The sequence below is a fragment of the Lithobates pipiens genome, unplaced genomic scaffold (genome assembly GCF_037356315.1).
Source record: "Lithobates pipiens isolate NorthernLeopardFrog02 unplaced genomic scaffold, aLitPip1_a1.2 Scaffold_11, whole genome shotgun sequence".
In the NCBI taxonomy this organism is placed as follows: domain Eukaryota; kingdom Metazoa; phylum Chordata; class Amphibia; order Anura; family Ranidae; genus Lithobates; species Lithobates pipiens.
Genome location: NW_027507696.1, coordinates 3,069,281 through 3,093,221, shown reverse-complemented (window position 1 = coordinate 3,093,221; position 23,941 = coordinate 3,069,281). Strand labels below are relative to the sequence as shown.

The window sequence follows — 23,941 nt, the reverse complement described above, 5'->3', positions numbered from 1 at the left end:
TCATTGGAACCCTCCCCCCCTCCGGCGCCACAATTGGCACCTTTCAGGGGGAGGGGGGTGCAGGTACCTGTACAGTACAGGTATCTGCACCCACTTCCGGCGTAGATTCTGCAGAAGGTACGCCCCTTTCCACAGAATCTACGCCCCTTTCTGAAGGTCCCCCGCTGTCTGCTGGGAAACACACGGATCCCAGAGACAGCGGGGACCATCCTTATTGCGCAGCGCGACTCGCGCATGTGCAGTAGGGAACCGGGAAATGAAGCCGAAAGGCTCCACTTCCTGATTCCCATAGCCAAGATGGCGGCGGCAGCACCCGAGAGCCGATCGAGAGATCAGCTTCGGGTGCCGACATCGCGGGCGCGCTGGGCGGGTAAGTGTCATTATTTTAAAAGTCAGCAGCTGCAGTATTTGTAGCTGCTGGCTTTTTAAAAAAAAAAACGGCGGACTCCCGCTTTAAATACAATTGTGAAACTATGGGGCAGCCAACAGGCCAACGCCTGTTTTAACTATGTGGCAAATAAAACAAAAACAGTACAATTCTTGCTAAATGTTTTTTTTTTTTGGTTTTTTTAATGCTATCAATCACTGCCAATTTCTTCCCTCCCAAGGGAAAAATGCCTCATTGATCATCGGCTTGATTTACTAAAGGCAAATAGACTGTGCACTTTGCAAGAGCAGTTGCTGCAGAGCTTAGTAAGTGAGAGGAAGCTCTGCTGACTTTCACCATCCAATCGTGTGCAAGCAATAATTATTTTTTTTATATTTTCCTTGTACATGATCGGGTATTTTTTTGCAAAGTGAATGTTTACCTCATTTACTAAACTCTGGAGCAACTGCACTTTACAATGTGCAAAGTCTATTTGCCTTAAGTAAATCTTCCCCATAGTGTTATCTCTCACACGCTAGCAAGATCTCAGTAGTCCTTGTCGCTTTTAAAATCGAATTCTGCTGGAATGGAGGGAATGTAATCCATCCTGTAATACCTTTCAGCTTTGTTTGCAAAGTGGCCATTTAGGTGCTTAATGTTATTTAAAGTATATCTAAAAAGTCAGAACGTTTTTTTTTTTAAAACACACCCTGTAAGGCAAAGGCATAATGAGCTAGGATGCATAGCATACTAGCTCATTATGAATAACTTACCTGAGAACGAAGCCCCTGAAGCGGTCCTCCATCTTCCTCTTCGCCGCTGCCATGCATCTCGTAGTGACTTCCGGGTCTCGCTGCTCCGGCGCTGTGATTCGCCGGAGCCGCGATGACGTCACTCCCGCCGCATGCGCACGGGAGCCGACACTCACGGCATATCGCAGTGATCTGCGGCCTGCCCCAGTGCGCCTGCGCGCCGCTGTCTAAGGCGCATGCGCCGTAGACAGCGGTGGCTGTCTTCGGGTAAATATCTCCTAAACCGTGTAGGTTTAGGACAGTGATGGCGCACCTTGGCACCCCAGATGTTTTGGAACTACATTTCCCATGATGCTCATGCACTCTGCAGTGTTGTTGAGCATCATGGGAAATGTAGTTCCAAAACATCTGGGGTGCCAAGGTTCACCATCACTGGTTTAGTAGATATTTCTTGGACCTACAGGTAAGCCTTAATCTAGGCTTACCTGTAGGTCAAAGTTGGTTGTAAGGGTTTACAACCACTTTAAAACCACTGTCAGTTTTTTTTCAAATCTGTGTCTGTAAATGGAGATTTGCCTTCACTTCCTGTCCTGTAGATTCAACAGAAGGGATAGTATCCTTCCAATGTGAGAGATATCACCTCATAGCCCTTGTACACACGGATCGGACATTCCGACAACAAAATCTGTCAGATTTTTTTCAGACGGATTTTGTCCGAAACTGGTGTTGCATACACACGGTCGGACAAAGTTGTCGGAAAATCCGATCGTTTGGAACGTGATGACGTTATTTAGTTACGACAGGACTACGTTCAGGCTAGTAGCCAATAGCGTTGGTCTAGGAATTTGATCTGAGCATGCGTGGCACTTTGTTCCGATCGGAATTCTCTACAAACGATCGGACAAAGTCCGATCGGATCATGTTGTCGGAAAATTTTTATATCCAGCTCTCAAACTTTGTTGGTCGGATATTCCGACGGAAAAAATCCAATGAAGCCCACAGACGGTCGGATTATCAGACAACGCGGTCCGATCGGACATTTTCCGCCGGAATGTCCGACCGTGTGTACAAGGGCTTAGACTGGAACAAGGGTCCCCATTGGAGGATTTCCTATCTGTTCCTGTTCTGGAACATTGGATTTACTCTCACTTTGTCATACTACTCTCCAATGTCATTCGTGATCAGTAAAATGAAGGAAAATAAATCTCCCTAACAGGGGTACGGACAGCAATACAAATCTGACCGGGGGTTCCATCCCCTCACCAATCTATCCAAATCTAAAAATAAAATCTTTTTTTTTTTTTTCTTAAAAAATATGTATACAATATATTGGAATTGTTACTCTGTAATTTGATGTTATTTAAAAATCACTTTTTTTCCTCTCGACAGCTTATTATGTACTTGTTATGGCGCCTAATGCAAGTAGAGGCTGCTTATGGCTATTTTTTTTTTCCCCCTAAAGATTTACATTTGAACAAAAGTACATTTCTTTTCTTTCATTTGCCGCCGAGTACAACAATTTGATAGGACGCTCACATTATTATGCGCATGAGATTTTATTTCCTTTTCTTTACCTTACTGATGCTTTATGAATTAGTCTACACATTTATACATATAAAAAAGTAAGTTAGACGTTCTGTAGAGGACACCTATGCTTTGCATTCCACAAGAAACTCAACATACTATTTAAACTCCAGGCTAATAATGTCCTGTCTAGACTGTCTCTCTAGACACACGTCTCTTTGTAACTGCTGAGAAGAATGATCCGCTATTAACCGGGCTGCGGGAAGCCGAGAGGAATGACAAGGAGCTCTCTTTCTTTCCCTTTCTCTGTCTCTCTCTCTCTTCCTCGTTTCCTCCCCCCCCCTCTTTCTCCATTTCTTTTTCTTTCTATCTGTCATTCTCTTTGTCTTCACCCCCCCCCCCTCTATCCAGTCACCCATCTTTATCTCCCTCTCTCCCCCTCCATCTCATCACCCTCTCTATCCATCTCCCCCCTACATCTCATCATCCCTCCCCCCCCCCCCAACCTGCTCCATCTATTCCCCGCCATCTTATTCTCTCTCTCACCATCTTTATCTCCCTCTCTCCCCCCCTCCATCTTATCACCCTCTCTATCCATCTCCCCCCTACATCTTATCATCCCTCCCCCCCCAACCTGCTCCATCTATTCCCCGCCATCTTATTCTCCCTCTCACCATCTTTATCTCCCTCTCTCCCCCCCTCCATCTTATCACCCTCTCTATCCATCTCCCCCCTACATCTTATCATCCCTCCCCCCCCAACCTGCTCCATCTATTCCCCGCCATCTTATTCTCCCTCTCACCATCTTTATCTCCCTCTCTCCCCCCCTCCATCTTATCACCCTCTCTATCCATCTCCCCCCTACATCTTATCATCCCCTCCCCCCCCAACCTGCTCCATCTATTCCCCGCCATCTTATTCTCCCTCTCACCATCTTTATCTCCCTCTCTCCCCCCTCCATCTATCACCCTCTCTATCCATCTCCCCCCTACATCTCATCATCCTTCCCCCCCCCCCCAACCTGCTCCATCTATTCCCCGCCATCTTATTCTCCCTCTCACCATCTTTATCTCCCTCTCTCCCCCCCTCCATCTTATCACCCTCTCTATCCATCTCCCCCCTACATCTCATCATACCTCCCCCAACCTGCTCTATCTATTCCCCGCCATCTTATTCTCCCTCTCACCATCTTTATCTCCCTCTCTCCCCCCCTCCATCTTATCACCCTCTCTATCCATCTCCCCCCTACATCTCATCATCCCTCCCCCCCCCCAACCTGCTCCATCTATTCCCCGCCATCTTATTCTCCCTCTCACCATCTTTATCTCCCTCTCTCCCCCTCCATCTTATCACCCTCTCTATCCATCTCCCCCTACATCTCATCATCCCTCCCCCCCCCCAACCTGCTCCATCTATTCCCCGCCATCTTATTCTCCCTCTCACCATCTTTATCTCCCTCTCTCCCCCCCTCCATCTTATCACCCTCTCTATCCATCTCCCCCCTACATCTCATCATCCCTCCCCCCCCCAACCTGCTCCATCTATTCCCCGCCATCTTATTCTCCCTCTCACCATCTTTATCTCCCTCTCTCCCCCCTCCATCTTATCACCCTCTCTATCCATCTCCCCCCTACATCTCATCATCCCCCCCCCCCCAACCTGCTCCATCTATTCCCCGCCATCTTATTCTCCCTCTCACCATCTTTATCTCCCTCTCTCCCCCCCTCCATCTTATCACCCTCTCTATCCATCTCCCCCCTACATCTTATCATCCCTCCCCCCCCCCCAACCTGCTCCATCTATTCCCCGCCATCTTATTCTCCCTCTCACCATCTTTATCTCCCTCTCCCCCCCTCCATCTTATCACCCTCTCTATCCATCTCCCCCCTACATCTTATCATCCCTCCCCCCCCCAACCTGCTCCATCTATTCCCCGCCATCTTATTCTCCCTCTCACCATCTTTATCTCCCTCTCTCCCCCCCTCCATCTTATCACCCTCTCTATCCATCTCCCCCCTACATCTCATCATCCCCCCCCCCCCCCAACCTGCTCCATCTATTCCCCGCCATCTTATTCTCCCCTCTCACCATCTTTATCTCCCTCTCTCCCCCCTCCATCTTATCACCCTCTCTATCCATCTCCCCCCTACATCTCATCATCCCCCCCCCCCAACCTGCTCCATCTATTCCCCGCCATCTTATTCTCCCTCTCACCATCTTTATCTCCCTCTCTCCCCCCCTCCATCTTATCACCCTCTCTATCCATCTCCCCCCTACATCTTATCATCCCTCCCCCCCCCCCCCCACCTGCTCCATCTATTCCCTGCCATCTTATTCTCCCTCTCACCATCTTTATCTCCCTCTCTCCCCCCCTCCATCTTATCACCCTCTCTATCCATCTCCCCCTACATCTTATCATACCTCCCCCCCCCCAACCTGCTCCATCTATTCCCCGCCATCTTATTCTCCCTCTCACCATCTTTATCTCCCTCTCTCCCCCCTCCATCTTATCACCCTCTCTATCCATCTCCCTGCTACATCTCATCATCCCTCCCCCCCCCCAACCTGCTCCATCTATTCCCCGCCATCTTATTCTCCCTCTCACCATCTTTATCTCCCTCTCTCCCCCCCTCCATCTTATCACCCTCTCTATCCATCTTCCCCCTACATCTTATCATCCCCCCCCCCAACCTGCTCCATCTATTCCCTGCCATCTTATTCTCCCTCTCACCATCTTTATCTCCCTCTCTCCCCCCCCTCCATCTTATCACCCTCTCTATCCATCTCCCCGCTACATCTCATCATCCCTCCCCCCCCCCCCCCAACCTGCTCCATCTATTCCCTGCCATCTTATTCTCCCTCTCACCATCTTTATCTCCCCCCTTTCCATCATCCCAACCCCTCCCCCCTTATTTTTATTTCACTAATCCAATCTTTATCTCGCTTCCTCTCTCCATCTCCCCCTCCATCTTATCTCCCCATCTTTATTTACCTTTCTCTCCATAACCCTGCCTCTATCTTTATCTCCATCTCTCTTTTCCCCCCTCCATCTTATCACCATCCTCATCTCCCTTTCTCTCCATCTCATCCCTTGTCATGGTTATGCAATAGAGTTTGTCTGCTTACCCGTCTCCATGTGTTCATCTCTAGAGACCAGCCGACCCTCACCTGACTGCTTTTGTAATCCATCCTCTGGCATGGTTTTATCCCTATCCTCCTATTGCCCACTGTGGGTGCGAGCTGGGGGACCCTGGGGGTCACAACCTGGAGCCAGTTGCAGCCCAGTCCATCCTCACCACTAGAGGCGCTGGTGAACATTGTATCTCTATCTCTCCATCCTTATCTCCTCTCTCCATCGCCATCTTATCTCCCTCTTTCCCCATCTTCATATTTCTATATCTCCATAACCCTGTATCTATTTTTTTCCCACTCTCTTTCCTCTCCATCTTATCTCCATCCTTATCTCCATTTTTCTCCATCTTGCCCCTCTATCTTTATCTTTTCTTTCTTCTCCCCTTCATCTTATTTCCCTCACCCCATCATTATTTCCCCTTATCATCTTATCTCCCTCTCTCTCCAACCTCCTCGCCTCATCTTTAACTACCTCTCTTACTTCCCCCCGCCATTGTATCTCTATCTCTCCAGCCTTATTCCCTCTCCATCGCCATCTCGATCGCCATCTCCATCTCGATCGCCATCTCCATCTCGATCGCCATCTCCATCGCCATCGCCATCGCCATCGCCATCGCCATCGCCATCTCCATCGCCATCTCCATCTCCATCTCCATCTCCATGTTATCTCTCTCTCTCTCCCCCATCCCTTCTTTCTCTTTTCACTTTACCTCCTGATCTCTCTTTTCACTCTTTCTCTGTCTGCCTTGCTTTATTCTTGTGCCATGCTTTTCTGTCCTTCCCCCCATCCCTCATAATCCTTTCCCTTAGTTATATTCATTCTCTCTCTAATGCCTGTCAATTTAACTCAGGTATATTGACATGGTTTAAGAAAAAAAAGATACAGAAAATAAAAGTAGAACTGTCGTATAGTTAAAAAGGACCTGTCAAGATGGCTGATACCAGACACAATTACAGCTCTCATTCATGAGAACTGGTTTTAAAAGTTTTGAGATGCAGGTCCTCAACAATGGACAGCAGTCTTAATTATGACAGGTTCCCTTTATACATAGAATGGTAACCTAACAAGCTAAATGCAGATGCTGCAAAGTGCTACTGAAAATCTTTTTTTACTTAGTCCTCATGCACACGGACGTTTTTACAGCCGCTTTTCTGAGCGTTTTTTGAAGCTTAAAAACGCCTGTCCATGTTAGTCTATGGCTTCACGCCCACCTAGGCGTTTTTGAGCTGCAAATGGCATAGGCGTTTTTAAGCTGTAAAAAAAAAAAAAAAAAAAAAAAAAAAAAAAAACAAGACCAGTGCGTTCCGTGGCGCGGAGCTAGAGCTGTAAAAACGTGAATCGCGGAAAAACGCGCAAAAACGCCCATAAACGCGGAACATAATTTCTTTGTTTTCTGTGGCATTGTGGGAAATTTGGGAGTGCTATAGCCAAGAGATGTGTTTCTTTAACCGGTTCCCGACCGGTGCATGTCGATGTACGTCGGCAGAATGGCACGGGCAGGCATATTGGCATACAGGTATACTCAGGGCTGAGCGATACGCTAAACATCACCTCGTGTTTGTACGGTTCCAGGAAAACGGGTCTGTCTGTGTGCGTCCAGCCGGCGCAACGGACTTAAGGCTTTCTGATCTTTTATACACTGCAAGTGCAATTTTACTTTTTTTTTATCTCTGGTAATAAAGGGTTTTACACTATTTGGAGTTCTATCTCTATTTTATGGCTTTGATGTCTCCACCCTGAGTCCTCTTGGATCTATAAGAAAGACCCCTGGGAGTATTTACTTTACAACCCTTATTTGGAGTGGTGATGCAGGGAGAGCATTAAAGCGGGAGTCCACCGGGACTCCGCGTTTTTTTTTTTTTTTTAAAAGCCAGCAGCTACAAATACTGCAGCTGCTGACTTTTAAATAGTGACACTTACCTGTCCAGCGCGCCCGCAATGTCGGCACCCGAAGCCGATCGCTCGCTCGTCTATCGGGTCCTGCCGCCGCCATCTTGGGTATGGGAATCAGGAAATGGAGCCTTTCGGCTTCATTTCCCGGTTCCCTACTGCGCATGCACGAGCCGCGCGGCGCAATCCGGACGGTCCCCGCTGCCTCTGGGAGCTGTGTGTTTCCCAGCAGGCAGCGGGGCACTTGCTGAAGGGGGCGGGCGCTTGCGGAAAGGGGCGTAACGTACGCCCCTTTCCGCAGAGAGCTATCCCGGAAGTGGGTGCAGTTACCTGGATTATCCAGGTAACTGCACCCCCCTCCCCCCTGAAAGGTGCCGATTGTGGCGCCGGAGGGGGGGGGGGGATTCCGATGAGCGGAGGTCCATTTTAGGGTGGACCTCCGTTTTAAGGACCCCGCCAGGCTGGAAGACGTGCTTATATCTAAAGGCCTTCTGTGACCCTCTGTAGTGGGGGGTCATGCCCTTCTGGTAAGCGGAAAATTTAATTGTGTTTCGGTGGTGGCTCAAGCACTATTGCAATGGAGCCAGTAATGGATCTTTTCCGAATCTTTATGTTTCATTTGTGGAGGACTCTTGTTCACAGTTTTCTATAAAAAGTAGTCTACTGTGACTTATACACTTGGACTCACTGTTCATACACTTGGTGTGTGTTTTGTGCAGAGTTTTTTTCATATAGGTATATGTTATGTGATTCTATACTGCAAGGAATGAGTTTTGTATTTATAACCTATATATGTTTTTGCTATCTAATACACAAGGGTACACTATTTTATGTGTAGAGGATATTAACTGTTCACGATTTTTCAATTGTTGCACTATTTGATGTTTATATAACCTATTAGTTAGTTTACAGACTGTAACAGTTTTCCTATAAAGCATACATATAGGAAAATATAGCTTGCATAAGCAGTTTTATTCTGTACTGTCTAAATAAAGAAATTGTGTCACAATATGTCTAGGCCACATAACTCATGACTGTGACTCATGAAAGCAGATGACATAATTAATGATATGTAATGATATGTAATGTACACCTCTGTATTAACCACACCCATGTTCTATGCAATGATTGGCTGATAATGGTGCATATAAAATATAGACCCTCCCAGAATAAACCAGACAACCCCTGAACTTTAATCTTGACTCATCTCTTCTTGTGTCCAGCAAGATGTTGTCTTCTTAATACTGCAGTGTTAAGTAAAGGATTTCGTGAGTGTTGTAATTGCGTTAGTTATACCTAGCCCAGTGGCGTAACAAGAACCTTCAGGGCCCCGATGCAAGAAACCACGAAGGGCCCCCCTGAATCCCAGCCATGGCCCTTCCCTCCGAATCCGGCGGTGGAACTCCAGGGCGTGGTCACAGGTATGACCTTTGTGAGCCCTGTAGTTCCACCACTGGTATCAGTAGTTTTTTTTATTATTTTTTTTTATTTTTAGGTGCCCCATTGGGGGACTGTCCCTAGGCAGGATGGGGCCCCCGTCCCCAGAAGAGATGAGGTCCTTTTCTCCAGGGCAGATGAAGTTACTGCCCCCAGGTGAGAAGGGGTCCCTGTCCCCAAGGGACGTAGGGGTCCCTGTCCCCACGTGAGAAGGGGTCCCTGTCCCCAGGGGGAGATGGAGTGGGTATGTAATGGTGTGTGGGGGATGGAGTCCTCTCACTCACCATGACCAAGCTGTAGGCCGCGCACTCCATGTTGGCCTGGGCTCCATCCAGTGTGCTGGACGGGCGATCAGCATATCTCCCAGAAAGACCTTTCATCATCTGTGTATGACGGGGGAGGAGGGGGGCTGGCAGACAAGCCTGCAGTGTCCTCCGGGGGGCTCTCATAGGGCTGCACTGCATCTGTGTGCTTAAAGTTTGTTTACCCGCGAGAAGTATGCAGTACAGTGTGGGCCGGACTCGGGGGGGCGGGACTCTGGCTGGGGAGAACAGACATCGGACTGAGCGGCAATGCATGGAGCAGGAGAGGGGTACTCTGAGGAGCTGGCTGAGGACACAGGTCATGCGGGGAATGCACAACTAAAGAGCAGCCAGTGCGATAGTCGAGCATGGAGCTCTGCTAGTCACCCTCCAGCCACCCGTGTGCATGGTGCACTGGTACCCCTAGCTGCCTATGCTGCTGCGGCCATATGTAGAGGGGGCTGCATGGGCCCCCTGCATCACAGGGCCCGGTTGCGGTCGCGACTGCTGCACCCCCTATAGTTACGCCCCTGACCTAGCCGGTCTTTGTCAGGTATATAGAAATACCATTTCAATCACAACAGATGTAATAAGGCAAAGGTCAAGGCAGGCTGCCAAAAAACACGCAAAATAATTGCAAAATATTAGATGGACTTATATCTAGAATAAAATTGTGAATCGTAAGTCAGGATGCCAATATTCTGCAAGGACATTTTTGTTTAGGATTTATACTTGCTCCCTAGTGATGCCAGGCACACAAGGAAGGATTGTTGTAAAAACAGGAGGCATTAATTGGCACAGTTTGAAACACAGCACACCAGACTAAAGCTCAAGCATGCCAGCCATGTCGCTGGCCCCCTGGGAACCTAGAACCGCTGCTGGCCTGTGGCAGGTTGAGTGGCAGCTGGTGATTGTTTAGAATTGGCTACTGCAAATCAAATAATAAAGAATAAAGAGATTTTAATGGTGGGTTTCCAAACTTCAAAATACTATATGGGGAATCTTGAAAATGTTGTTGTAATCTGAGGCTCTCTTACCTCCCTTTCTGAGTTCTGTTGGTCGCAATGATGGTTGTGTTGCTTAGCTGAGTTTCGGCTGATGTGTTCAAGGTGCGGTCCATGCTGAACTCCAGGAAGGTGACATTTAGGTCAAACGGAGCAGTCTCATCATTGTCATCATAGTCGACATACAGATTTTCCAGGTTGGGTTCCACGGAATTTAGAGGTTCCCCTTGAGAGAAAATGACACTTCTGTTTAAGCTATGGAAAGGCTCTCTAGAGTCTGAGCTCTTGCCAGAGAACTTCTTCATAATGGCATTCCCAGACAAGAACTCCTTTGAGGTTAATCGGGGGGTGGCATCCTTATCTCTCTCGTCTGTCATAAAAGTTGTTTGATTTGTGTTTATATCTGCAAAGACAAAATGGGAAAGGCGTTATTAAAAGACATTTAAAACAAATCTTTCCTGGGGGCTGAAATTGTTGAATTGAAAAGGCTTGTTATGCAGATCATTGACTTTAAACAAGTACAGTATATGAAGAGTTGGAGTAAAGTTATAAGTAATGATAAGCGTTCTTCTTCTAAGTTAAGGACTTAAAGTATTGAAGCCAGAAAAGCAGCTAGGAAACGAGCATTTTCAGAGCCGGTGTCTTGTCATATAAGGTCCCCCATCTGATAGTGTCCGCTGTGTACTGCACATGCGCAGTACACAGCAACACAGATTCTGAAAATAGCCGAGGATGAACGGCGCCTGCGCACTGAGTCCAGGTTCTAGCCCCACCATCCAAGTGGACATAGAGTAGGAATAAAAAAGAGCCGAGCGCAGCGGGGCCGAGCCCAAAGCATGGCGAGCGAAGCTCGCCCGCGAGGGGCCGTCTAATTTTCCGAACCCTATGTCCGCTTGGATGGTGGGGCTTCCACTTCCACTCACGGCGCAGGCGCTGTTCAGCTTCGGAAAATTTACGAAGCTTCTTCTGCCATGCGCAGTACGGGGTGGACGCTATATGATGGCCGGACTGAATATGCCAGAACACCGGAAGTCAGAAATGGCAGCCACCATTTTTTATTTTTTTTAAATGTAATTTCAGTCTGACTAAAGTAGGCCTCTGTGATAATTTAAAGTGGTTGTAAACCCTTACAACCAACTTTGACCTACAGGTAAGCCTAGATTAAGGCTTACCTGTAGGTCCAAGAAATATCTCCTAAACCTATACGGTTTAGGGGATATTTGCCTGAAAGACAGGCACCGCTGTCTACGGCACAGCTGGCCTGATGGATTGTAAAGACAGGAAATCAACCACAGAATGTTTTGTGTCATCTGAATGAATGCAAAGCATTCTCTGATTGGACCCGATGGAGAATTTGATGTCACTGCCCAAAGTCTGCCCCTCGTCCAATCAGAGAACGCTTTGCATTCATTCAGAAAATGCAAAGCATTTTCCAAAATGGTGCCCGTACCAAGCGGCTGACCTCCTGCATTCACATTGCATCAGGCCAACGTCTCAGCATGGGTACCAGAAGCAAGGGGAGATCACAGAAGTAACCAAATCTACTTCAGTGATTTCCAGCTGGCGGGCGCACTGAGCGCGCCGTGGTCAACGGCGATATGCCGCGAGTGGCGGCTCCCGTGCGCATGCGCGCGAGTGACGTCATCGCGGCTTCGCCGAATGACAGCGGCGGAGCAGCGAGACCCACCAAGAAGATGGATGCGCCAGACTACAGGGGACAGCGGTCAATTGGCTGGCTCCTGTGTCAGGTAAGTGACACATAATGGACTACTATGCGATGCGATGCGATGCATAGTAGTCCATTCTGCTTTACCTTTGCAGGGAATGAAAGAGGAAGTAAACTCATCAGGGTTTACTTCCTCTTTAAAGCTGTGTTAACAACCTTGTTAGACTGCTAGATAAAAAATAAAAGAAAGGCTAAATATACTTGCCTTTTCTTGAAGAACACACAGCTCCAAGCTTCCTTCAGTTGGTCACATGACAAAAACTGAGGGACGGACTGACAACTCATGGGGCCCCTGGGCAATAGGAGAAGATTATGGGGCCCCCGGAGAATAGGAGATTATGGGGCCCCCAGGCAATAGATTATGGGGCCACACAGTATACACACACATATAGTATACACACACAGACACACAATAAACACACACAGAATACACACACTGAAAAGGTACTGGAGAGGTGGGGCAGCTATAATCTTGGGATTTTTTTTTAAAAAACACTGATTTTTACATACTGTCCCTGATTTTATTGAGGCTGGCAACCCTGATGGGGCCCCTTAGTGGCATGGGGCCCTCGGGCAGTGCCCGAGTGCCCAAATGGTCAGTCCGCCCCGTCAAAACTTTAGACATTTGGTCACAAGATCACTGATCACTGTGTTAAGGGTGGGGAATGGCCAATCTGAACTCCACTCCAGGCTTTGTTAAGGTTAACTTATTGTGTTTTTTTTTCTGTTAATAGTGTTTCATTTTATGCTTTATTATACATTAGAGTAGGGGTCTCAAACTGGCAGCCCTCCAGCTGTTGCAGAACTACAGTTTGCTATGGGGCATTGCAAGGCTGACAGTTACAAGCATGACTCTCATAGGCAGAGGCATGATGGGACTTGTATTTCTGCAACAGCTGGAGGGCCGCCAGTTAGAGACCCCCTGCATTACAGTATTTAAATATATGGGAACCACAATAGTTGCGCATTACATTTGCAGGCTGTGCTTCCCATTAATAGACCAGCAAGGTAAAACTGTGCTGTACAGATTCCCAAGTTCAATGACGGCCTACTTGTGCTGGTTTGAAAACGGTACATTTGCTAGTTGGTTTATCCTTTAATCTCAGCAGGAAGGACCTTGATTGTACATTTTAGAGGCACAGACAGCCGCTGTTGAGATAACTGACAAAAAAACTGGCACATTGCAATAATCAGTGACTTTTGCTGTAGTATTTAAATTCTCTAAAGCTACCTTTTATAGCTTTGCATTTTGTCCTTCGGTCACAATCCATCGTTTCCCCTCCTTCATACACTTCATTTGTCTGTTGTCCTCCGGCAGAATTGAATCCTTCCAATGAGGTCTGCCATCCTAAACCAGGTGCCTCTCCTTTTGGTTGCCCTCTTTGGAGGTTAGCAATATAGCTAGTGTTTCCAGATGTCAGGTCCTCTCCCAGCTCTTTGCTCTCTTCACTTTCCGATTCGGGGAATGGGTAATACACAGGCTGAGTGATTCGCGAATGCGGCCTTCGTAGGAGAGTGTACTGGAAAGTGATGGAAGGATTCTTGCCATTTTGGTTCCAGACCTACAAAAGTGAGACAAGTGTTTTGCTTCTTATCATGAACCTGCAGTTAGAAAATACCACATAAACCAGCATTAGTATGCGGTAGCCAGCACTATAATGTGCCCACGCATACTCTTGGCTTGTGATGATTCAGATCCATCATTCTCCAAAAGCCTCCAAACCCAGGCCACATCTAGAATGCAAATAACAACTTTGCAGCAAGTTTGAGGTCAGCCATGTCCCACCCTCCACCACATCCCACAATATATTGCAGCAGCTTCTGGGTCTGAATTTTTATCCAGGATAACTACTGACATCTTATTATGCTTGATTCTGTATTTTTTTGTTACAGCTTCACGTTAAAGCGGGGTTCCACCCTAAATTGAAACTTCCGCTGATCGGAAACCCTCCCCCCCTCCGGTGTCACAATTGGCACCTTTCAGGGGGGAGGGGGGTGCAGATACCTGTCAAAGACAGGTATTTACACCCACTTCCGGGCATAGACTCCCGTGGGAGTCTACGCCATTTCCTGCCCTGCCGCGCTGTCTGCTGGGACACACACGGGTCCCAGAGACAGCGCGGACAATTCCTATTGCGCTGCGCGACTCGCGCATGCGCAGTAGGGAAACGGGAAGCGAAGCCGATTCGCTTCACTTCCTGATTCCCTCACCTAGAATGGTGGCGGCAGCAGCCGAGAGCCGAGCGATCGATCGGCCTCGGCTGCCGGCATCGCTGGACCCCGGGACAGGTGAGTGTCCATTTATTAAAAGTCAGCAGCTGCAGTATTTGTAGCTGCTGGCTTTTAATAGTTTTTTCCGCAGTGCAGTCCCGCTTTAAAGAGGACTATCACATTTGTACTTAAAGAAGAATTCCAGGCATTTTATCTTTTTACATAAGTACATTGAGCCAGCTTGAACCATCATAACTAGGAATATACCACACCTGGCCACTGCCTCTGGAAGCTGGAAATCACTGAAGGAATCCGGCAAGAAGACCCCCAAGACGGAAGAAGACCCCCGGAGCTGTGCAATAAATTATTTTAAACCCTTGTGTGGTGTTTTTTTTTTTACATTTTTTTACCAGGTGAATGGGTGGGGGTACATTGTACCCTATACTCATTCTCATAGGGTGGGGGGCCGGTATCTGGGGGCCTCCTTATTAAAGGGGGCTCCCAGATTCCGATAAGCCCCCCGCCCGCAGACCCCGACAACCAACAGCCAGGGTTGTCGGGAAGAGGCCATTGTCCTCATCAACATGGGGACAAAGTGCTTTTGGGGTGGGGGGCCGCGCCCCCCTTCCCCAAAGCACCCCCCCATGTTGAGGGCACGCGGCCTGGTACGGCTCAGGAGGGGGGGGGGCGCTCGCTCGTCCCCACCCCCTTTCCTTACCGGCCGGGTAGCGTGCTCGGATAAGAGTCTGATATGGACCTGGGGGGGGGGGGGGACCCTCACGCGTTTTTTTCGGCGTAGGGCTTCCTCTTTAAGTCCATACCAGGTGACGGGGCCAGCGACGTGTCAATCTCGCCACCGAAGGCGGTGACATTGACTTCCTTCACCAGTCCCGGCTACCTGGAGACACGTTCAAAATGAACGGACTTTCCTCCGTGTGCAGGAAAGTCCGTTCATTTCAAAAGTCCAGCAGGCTAGCACATAGACGGCCCGGAGTCCGGCGGACAATTTTTGAGTCAAAACTACTTTCTAAGTCCGCCGGACTTTTGGGGAAAAAAAGTCCGCCGGAGCCCACACACGGGCGGATTGACCGGCAGACTCTGGTCCGCCAGACCAAGTCCACCGGATAGGTTGATCGCGTGTATGCGGCATTAGTATTTGTAGTACCGAACCAGATAAAATGGTATGTGAACAATTAAATAAATAAAAGTAAATAATCAGTGTCTTATAGTCTTTAAATGATATAAAAAAATATATATAGTTAATTTATATTAGTATTTATTTTTTTAATTGTTAACATAGCGTTTTATCTATGTTGATTCTATAAGTATTTATATTTGGTATATACGTAGTTGCATTGGTCCAAGTGGGCCAGTGTAACTATGTAAAAATATACCATGCCTAAAATGTATCTTTAACAACTCCAACCCAAACTTTTCTTTGTTTTGGACAAAGTAAGGACAATGTAGGACTTCAGTCTTTTTGTTTATTTTTGGTCTATGTTTCCATTATGGAGAGTTCATCTCTCCTTTTTGTCAGAACAAGTGATGGAAAAACTCTCTGGTCATTTGGACAGCAAGTGATAGGAAATCTCTCCAGTGGGGACACCGAAGTCTATTCAATGCTAAAAAAAAAAAAAATAAGCTTACCGTAATTTGGAGTTTGGCTTTAAGCCCTTGTACACACGGTCGGAGATTCCGACGGAATGCGTCCTATCGGACCGGTTTGTCGGATATTCCGACTGTGTGTGGTCTCCATCGGACTGTTTCCTTCGGAATATCCGACGGACCAACTTTTCCAACTTGCCGGTAAAATTTTGCGACAAAATGCTCCTATCGGACATACTCCGATCATGTGTAGTCTACTCCGACGGACAAAGTGCCACGCATGCTCAGATCAAATTCCTACACCAAAGCTATTGGCTACTAGCCTGAACGTAGTCCCATCGTAACGAAATAACGTCATCACGTTATGTACAATCGGATTTTCCGACAACTTTGTCCGACCGTGTGTATACAACATCACTTCCGGACCTCTTCCGGAATTAATCCGTCGGATTTGGTTGTTGGAATCTCCGACCGTGTGTACAAGGGCTAACAACTCCAACCCAAACTTTTCTTTGTAGGACAATGTAGGACTTCAGTCTTTTTGGTCTATTATGGAGAGTTCATCTCTCCTTTTTGTCAGAACAAGTGATGGAAAAACTCTCTGGTCATTTGGACAGCAAGTGATGGGAAATCTCTCCAGTGGGGACACCGGAGAAGTCTATCCAATGCTAAAAAAATAAATAAATAAGCTTACCATAATTTGGAGTTTGGCTTTAAGAGGTGTTTCCACCATTTGTAAATGTATCTAAATCCCTCTCAATAATTAACAGATAAAAATCTCCCTCCCTGCAGAATACATCTATACTCTTCCGCACCCTCCCTATAGTCAATCCCTCTTTTCTGGCCACTTGTGAGTGATCAGCAGAGCTGCATCAAAGTCTTTTCTGTTTTTTGTGCAGAGGGTTTACTGAGTCCAGAGCATCACCATGGCACATCTCACTTAAAAAAACAGAACTCGTCTGACTTACTAATGTGGTAAATTTTGTATCATTAGCAATACTTACAGATCAAGCGGACAGGAATAGAAATTGTGTCCCGTGTGTCTTTTAGCCCTTGTACACACGGGTCAGACATTCCAACAACAAAATCCGTCAAATTTTGGCCGACTGATTTTGTCCGAAACTGGTGTTGCATACACACGGTCGGACAAAGTTGTCGGAAAATCCAATTGTTCAGAACGTGATGACGTTATTTCGTTACGACGGGACTACGTTCAGGCTAGTAGCCAATAGCTTTGGTCTAGGAATTTGATCTGAGGAAGTGTGGCACTTTGTCCGATCGGAATTCTCTACAAACGATCGGACAAAGTCCGATCGGACCATGTTGTCGGAAAATTTTATAGCCCGGCTCTAAATCTTTGTCGGTCGGATATTCCGATCGGAAACAGTCCGACGGAGCCCACACACGGTCGGATTATCCGACAACGCGGTCCGATCGGACATTTTCCGTCGGAATGTCCGACCGTGTGTACAAGGGCTTAGACTGCATTTTCTTACACCCCTTTCACACCAGGGCGTTTTGCAGGCTCTATAGCGTTAGAAATAGCACCTGCAATCCGCCCTAAAGAAGCTGCACCATTGTGTGTAGTGTGAAAGCCCCGAGGGCTTTCACACTACAGCGGTGCGCTGGCAGGACATCAGAAAAAAGTCCTGCCAGCAGCTTCTTTGGAGTGGTGAAGGAGCGGTGTGTTTACCGCTCCTCCACCGCTGCTCCCCATTGAAATCAATGGGGCAGCGCTGTAATACCGCCGGTAAAACGCCGCTATTGCCGGCGGTTTTAACCCTTTCGGGGCCGCTAGCGGGGGGTAAAAGCGCCCCGCTAGCGCCCGAAATGCGCCGTAAATCCGGCGGTAAAACGCCGCTAAAAATAGCGGCGTTTTACCGCCGACGCTATGGGTGGTGTGGTGTGAAAGCGGTCTTACAGTGCCACGACTTAACTGCACACAAAGTGGCTGTGACTCTTCTGTACTGTTCGAGGATAGCATGATGCAAGCTGGAGTTTCCCTTAAACTAATTGTTCTGTCATATATAATTCGCCAATATTCTTGGCTTGAATCATATTTTAAAAATATACTTTTTTTAAAAAAATTTACTGCTGTGTGACCCACTGGGACAGTCATTCTGAATACAGAAAGATGAGAGAGGAAGCTTTTCCTCTGCCTGGAATATTAATCAGGTATATAGATCATAGATCAGCAAAGGACAAAGAAAAGTCAGGACAAGGAGTATAGGCTGAGCAGCTTATATTGGTCCTACTCTCTTTCAAGACCAGGCCAAGTGTGCCCCCCCCAACCAAAAAAAGTTTGCTTTGGAAATACCTATTTGTAGTCAGTAAAGTATATTCCAGTTTTTTTTTGTATTCTATGGCTTGGCTCTAATTGTTTATTTAAATTTCACAAGTGATCCGTCCTCTTCGCAGACAAAGCAGTCCCTTGGTATTCAAGCATTTGAAGTTGCTGACTTTGCTGCACTCAGTTGCAGATGGATGGAAAGTGGTGGGACTTACCATGATGTTCAGGCCCCGGTTGGTCGGTCCTTGAGCCACAATATATTCTATTCCTGTCTCGTACACATCCATGGGCCTACGGTACTTGAATACAGTTCCGGCAATGTTAAAATTTTTTGGGCTGTCAACCTTAAAGTTTCCATTGAAGTAGTAGTATCCGGAGTCATCTGCAACAGCTTGAGAACACAGACAGAGATCAGCTTGATACATAGATGCACTTTTTAGTGGTACTGTCATTTGGAAACAATGTTTTAATGGACCACTCCACCGAAAAAAGTGATATTTTTAGCTATAGGTGAAGTTTGGTATATCAAGTTATTCCTCTTATATGTCTTGAATACTACTTCTGTCCATCTGGGAATTTCGGGTATCCCCGCCTACCTTTGAATGTTCCAGTTCCTTCCATTACATTCTCTATGACGTAAAATAAAATTAAAAAAAATAAATTGTCAGGAAGCCTCCATAATGATCACAACAGAGGTGTAGAGTAAAGAACTCATCAACATAGATCCTGGGAGATAGAATAAAAAAAAAAAATTCAAGGGGCTCCATCGCTTCATCGAACACTATGGGGGAGGTGTCAGCTCCTTTCTCACAATTTACGCCTAATTACCTTCTAGTATCCTGGTTGTTCCGGGTGTGAATGGAGGCAAAGTTTTGTGCTAACAGTTCTCAATGTGTTACATTTGTGTGTTAAAATGTGGTCTGTAATGCCGCGTACACACGAGCGAATTGTCCGGCGTACTTAGTCCGGCAAACAATCCGGCGGATAGTCCGGCGGACTTTCTACCGAACGGACTTGGCCACACACGGACACACAGAAAGTCCGGCGTTTGCTAGCGCGATGACGTACGACGGGACTAGAAAAAGGAAGTTCAATAGCCAGTAGCCTGTAGCTTCCTTTTGGTACTTGCTTCTGAGCATGCGTCATTCTTAGTCCGCTGTACTAGCATACTGACGAACGGATTGTCCGCTGAAAGCCAAGTCCGATGGAAAGATTGGAGTGCAAAACTACTTTCTAAGTCCGCCGGACTTTACGCTGGAAAAGTCAGCTGAAGCCCACACACTATCGGATTGTCCGGTGAAATGGGTTTCGGTGGACTAAGTACGCCGGACAATTCGATCGTGTGTACGTGGCATTAGACAACTAGCTGTATACTGTGATACAAGAGACAACATGAAGATATACATCACCCACCCAGGACATCTGCAGATTTCTTCCTCTCCACTATCTGAATGTCTCTTGCACCAAGTGGGATGTGGGTGACCAGGGCATACCCTGTAGATGAGAACATGTCAGAGGATGAAGCAAACTAGTGTGAGCTCCACGGTGCCAGGAAGCTGTGCCAGAAATGTAAAGCAATAGATGAAGATGAAACAGAAGGCTTGTGGCTTACAATGAAATCAGATGCTTACGATTGTTAACCTTTTCCTTGAACTGGCACTGAATTGGATAACACAGAATGCAAAAAGGGACAGAGGTAAACTGAAAGTGGCTGTAAACCCTTACAAACCACTTTGACCTACAGGTAAGCTTAGATTAAGGCTTATCTGTAGATCCAAGAAATATCTCCCAAACCTACACGGTTTAGGACATATTTACCTGAAGACAGCCACCGCTGTCTACGACGCATGCGCCGTAGACAGCGTCGCACTGGGCCGTAGACAGCGGCGCACTGGGCAAGCTGCAGATCGCGGCGCTATGCCGCAAGTGTCAGCTCCCGTGCGCATGCACTAATGAACTAACGTCATCACCTTACGAACGATCGGATTTTCCGATAACTTTGTCCGACCGTGTGTATGCAACACCAGTTTTGGACAAAATCCGTCGGAAAAAATACGAATTTTGTTGTTGGAATGTCCGACCGTGTGTACAAGAGCTTAGACTGGTAGAGGGAATGTTAGTGCATAGACTAAAAGAGCTTATCAAAGTGAAAGTCCAGGAATGCCTGGATCACAAGACTGGTGGAACACCATAAAAAAATCCTTTGCCCTTGTACACACGGTCGGACATTCTGACAATCAAATCTGTTTGATTTTGTCCGAAACTGGTGTTGCATACACACGGTCGGATAAAGTAGTCGGAAAATCCAATCGTTCAGAACGCGATGGCGTAATTTCGTTACGACGGGACTACGTTCAGGCTAGTAGCTAATAGCTTTGCTCTAGGAATTTGATCTGAGCATGCGTGGCACTTTGTCCGATCGAAATTCTCTACACACAATCAGACAAAGTCCGATCGGATCGTGTTGTCGGAAAATTTTATAGCCCAGCTCTAAAACTTGGTCCGTTGGATACCCCGACGGAAAACAGTCCGATGGAGCCCACACACGGTCGGATTATCCGACAACACGGTCTGATCGGCCATTTTCCATCGGAATATCCGACCGTGTGTACAAGAGCTAAGACAGGTAAATCAGGTCCTATAAATGTGTTTATTTATCTGCCTGCGTAGAATTCGACTGTGATTACTTCTAAACTGACAAGTTCAGGAAATCCGGGGGTTTCAGAGAGGACAATGGAAGATAATGACTCAAGTTCTACACCCATGTAGACAAATACCTTCTACCCCTACCCCTTTTGTCTTTCTCTCTTTCTATTTCTGCTTGTCTTGTTTATTCTTAAAGTGGTTGTATAGTCCTTTTTGGGACTTTTACCTACAGGAAAGCCTATAATAAGGGTTACCTGTAGGTAAAAAAAATATCTCATAAACCTGTACGGTTTAGGAGATATCCCCCTCGCAATGCGCCGCTGACTGCAGCGACGCATGCGCACAGGGGAATCCCGGCTGAAAGCCCGGTGTTGTGCCATATAGTGTCCGGCCATCATATAGCGCCCGCCCCGTACTGCGCATGCGCAGTACGGAGCAGACGAAGCTTCGGAAAATCTCCGAAGCTGAACGGCGCCTGCGCCGTGAGTGGAGGTGGTAGCCCCACCATCCAAGCGGACATAGGGTTGTGAATATTAGAGGGCCCCCTCGCAGGCGAGCTTCACTCGCCGCGCTTCGGGCTCGGCCTCGCTGCGCTCGGCTCTTTTATATTCCTACTCTGTGTCCACTTGGATGGTGGGGATAGAACCTGGACTCACGGCGCAGGCGCCGTTCATCCTCGGCTATTTTCGGAATCTGTGTTGCTGTGTACTGCGCATGCGCAGTACACAGCGGACACTATCGGATGGGGGACTATATATGATAGGACACCGGCAGACACCGGACCCTACCGGGAAGAAATCTCCCGCGCGCATGCGTGGGAGTGATGATATCGCGGCTCTGGCCACTCACAGCGCCGGAGCCGCGATACCCGGAAGAAAAGCAGAGGGAACATGTCAGCTCCCTCAGCGGGGATCAGACCAGATGTCGGGGCCTCGTTCTAAGGTAAGTATTTCATAATGAGATAGTATGTGGTGCATACTAGCTCATTATGCCTTTTCCTTTGCAGGTAGAAAAAACAAACACATCAGCGGGTTTACAACCGCTTTAATCTAATAATATCTATTTACGTTTTATTGTTACACTTTCACTCCCAAGCTGATTGTTGTTCTCATATTTTGAAACTAATTAAAATGCCATCAAAAAGTTACCAAAAAAAAAAACTAAGCTCAGTAGGAAGAGTAGTTGCACTTTACCATAGCAAACAAACTTTAGAATACTATGATAAAAGTATAAAAACGTGTGATTGGCTATGGCTATGCTATAAGCAAGAGCGTCCATTTTGCTCAGAGAGAAGAGGCTTATTCTACAGGGTGGAGGTTTCTAAGCATTTACCAAGATGGGAGCTTCCTTTCCTGTAGTTCCCGGTGATGTGAACGCAGCTACTTCCATCTCCCTGACAAACGCCACACTTATCCAGGGTGTGGGTGGAGAACAAGACCCCGTCACATCCTATTGGCTGGGAAGGAAGAGAGAAAAGCAGTCAGGAATAGACAGGGGGGGGGGGGGGGAGAGAGGTAAGTGTCCAAAGGTGCAGAGAACATCTTCTCACGTCTACAGTAATGTCTCCACAAACCTCACATTTTCCAGAAACACAAACCCCTCGGTAGTCACTGTACTTGCAGGATGTCCCATCCCTGGCCTGGACCATCAGCTGTCTCTGCCCGTCACTGGTGGTGCACTGCAGATCACAAGGTTTGCTGGAGATGTGCACATAGTCATCTAGGAGGCACCAAAAACACATGTGAGCTATAGAAGACGCTGGTACATTTAGGTTTTCTGATTACACGTTCACGCTTATTCGATAAGGCAACGTTTGGCCATCCTGGAGATTACCCCACTGATACCGACATAAATGGGAGCATTCAGCTGCCCCACATTTGTCTCAGGCAAAGCTTCTCCCCTGAGACTTATCCTGTTGAGAACTATGGCAGAGAAATCCTGCCATTGGAGTGCCGCGTACACACGATCACACTATCCGGCGGACTTAGTCTGGCGGACAAACCGCCGTAAAGTCCGCCGGACTTTCCGAACGAGCGGACCCGCCCACACACGGGACTTTTGCAGCAGGACTATCCGCCGTACTTTTGAAATGAACGGACTCACCCACACACGCGGAGGAAAGTCCGTTCATTTTGAGCGCGGCTCCAGGTAGCCGGGACTAGCGAAGGAAGCGTTGCTGGCCCAGTCACCTGCTATGGACTTAAAGCGGTAGTAAACCCGCAAATTTTTTTTTTTTTTTTTTTAAACCTGCAAAGCAAAAGGCATAATGAGCTAGTATGCACCGCATACTAGCTCATTATGAAATACTTACCTTAGAACGAGGCCCCGACATCTGGCCCGATCCACCCTGAGGGAGCTGACATGCTCCCTCGGCGTCTCTTCCGGATATCGCGGCTCCGGCGCTGTGAGTGGCCGGAGCCGCGATATCGTCACTCCCGCGCATGCGCGCGGGAGATTTCAGTCCGGCCGGACGAGCGCTGTCGGATTTTCACGGCGAGAACCCCCTTGTGCGCATGCGCCGCTGCAGTCAGCGGCGCATACCGAGGGGAATATCTCCTAAACCGTACAGGTTTAGGAGAGATTTTTTTTACCTACAGGTAAGCCTTATTATAGGCTTTCCTGTAGGTAAAAGTTAAAAAATTGACCATACAACCACTTTAAAGGAGAAGCCCTACGCTGAAAAAACGGCGCGCGGCCCCCCTTCCCCAAAGCACCCCCCATATTGAGGGCACGCAGCCTGGTAGGGCTCAGGAGGGGGGGGGGCGCTCGCTCGTCCCCACCCCCTTTCCTGACCATCCGGTTAGCGTGCTCGGATAAGGGTCTGATATGGACCTAGGGGGGACCCCCACGTCGGTTTTTTTGGCGTAGGGCTTCCCCTTTCAGTCCATACCAGGTGACGGGGCCAGTGACGCTTCCTTTGCTAGTCCCAGCTACCTGGAGCCGCGCTCAAAATGAACAGACTTTTCTCCGTGCGCGGGAAAGTCCGCTTATTTCAAAAGTACGGCGGACTAACGCACACACACCGCCGTATTGTCCGCCGGACTCGCAAATTTT

At 47.7% G+C, this 23,941-nt stretch overlaps 1 protein-coding gene across 2 annotated transcripts in view; it reads right to left on the bottom strand.

The window, feature by feature from the left end:
• Nucleotides 1-23,941, bottom strand: part of ADAMTSL2 (ADAMTS like 2) — a 151,455-nt gene that overhangs the window by 78,807 nt on the left and 48,707 nt on the right. For both annotated transcript variants that reach the window (XM_077468187.1, XM_077468188.1), the window contains exons 7-12: nucleotides 22,461-22,606; nucleotides 22,220-22,343; nucleotides 19,655-19,735; nucleotides 18,457-18,632; nucleotides 13,367-13,697; nucleotides 10,443-10,812 (exon numbers count right to left, since the gene is read on the bottom strand). In XM_077468187.1, coding sequence (XP_077324313.1) covers nucleotides 10,443-10,812; nucleotides 13,367-13,697; nucleotides 18,457-18,632; nucleotides 19,655-19,735; nucleotides 22,220-22,343; nucleotides 22,461-22,606 — 1,228 coding nt within the window. The remainder of the gene's footprint in view (nucleotides 1-10,442; nucleotides 10,813-13,366; nucleotides 13,698-18,456; nucleotides 18,633-19,654; nucleotides 19,736-22,219; nucleotides 22,344-22,460; nucleotides 22,607-23,941) is intronic.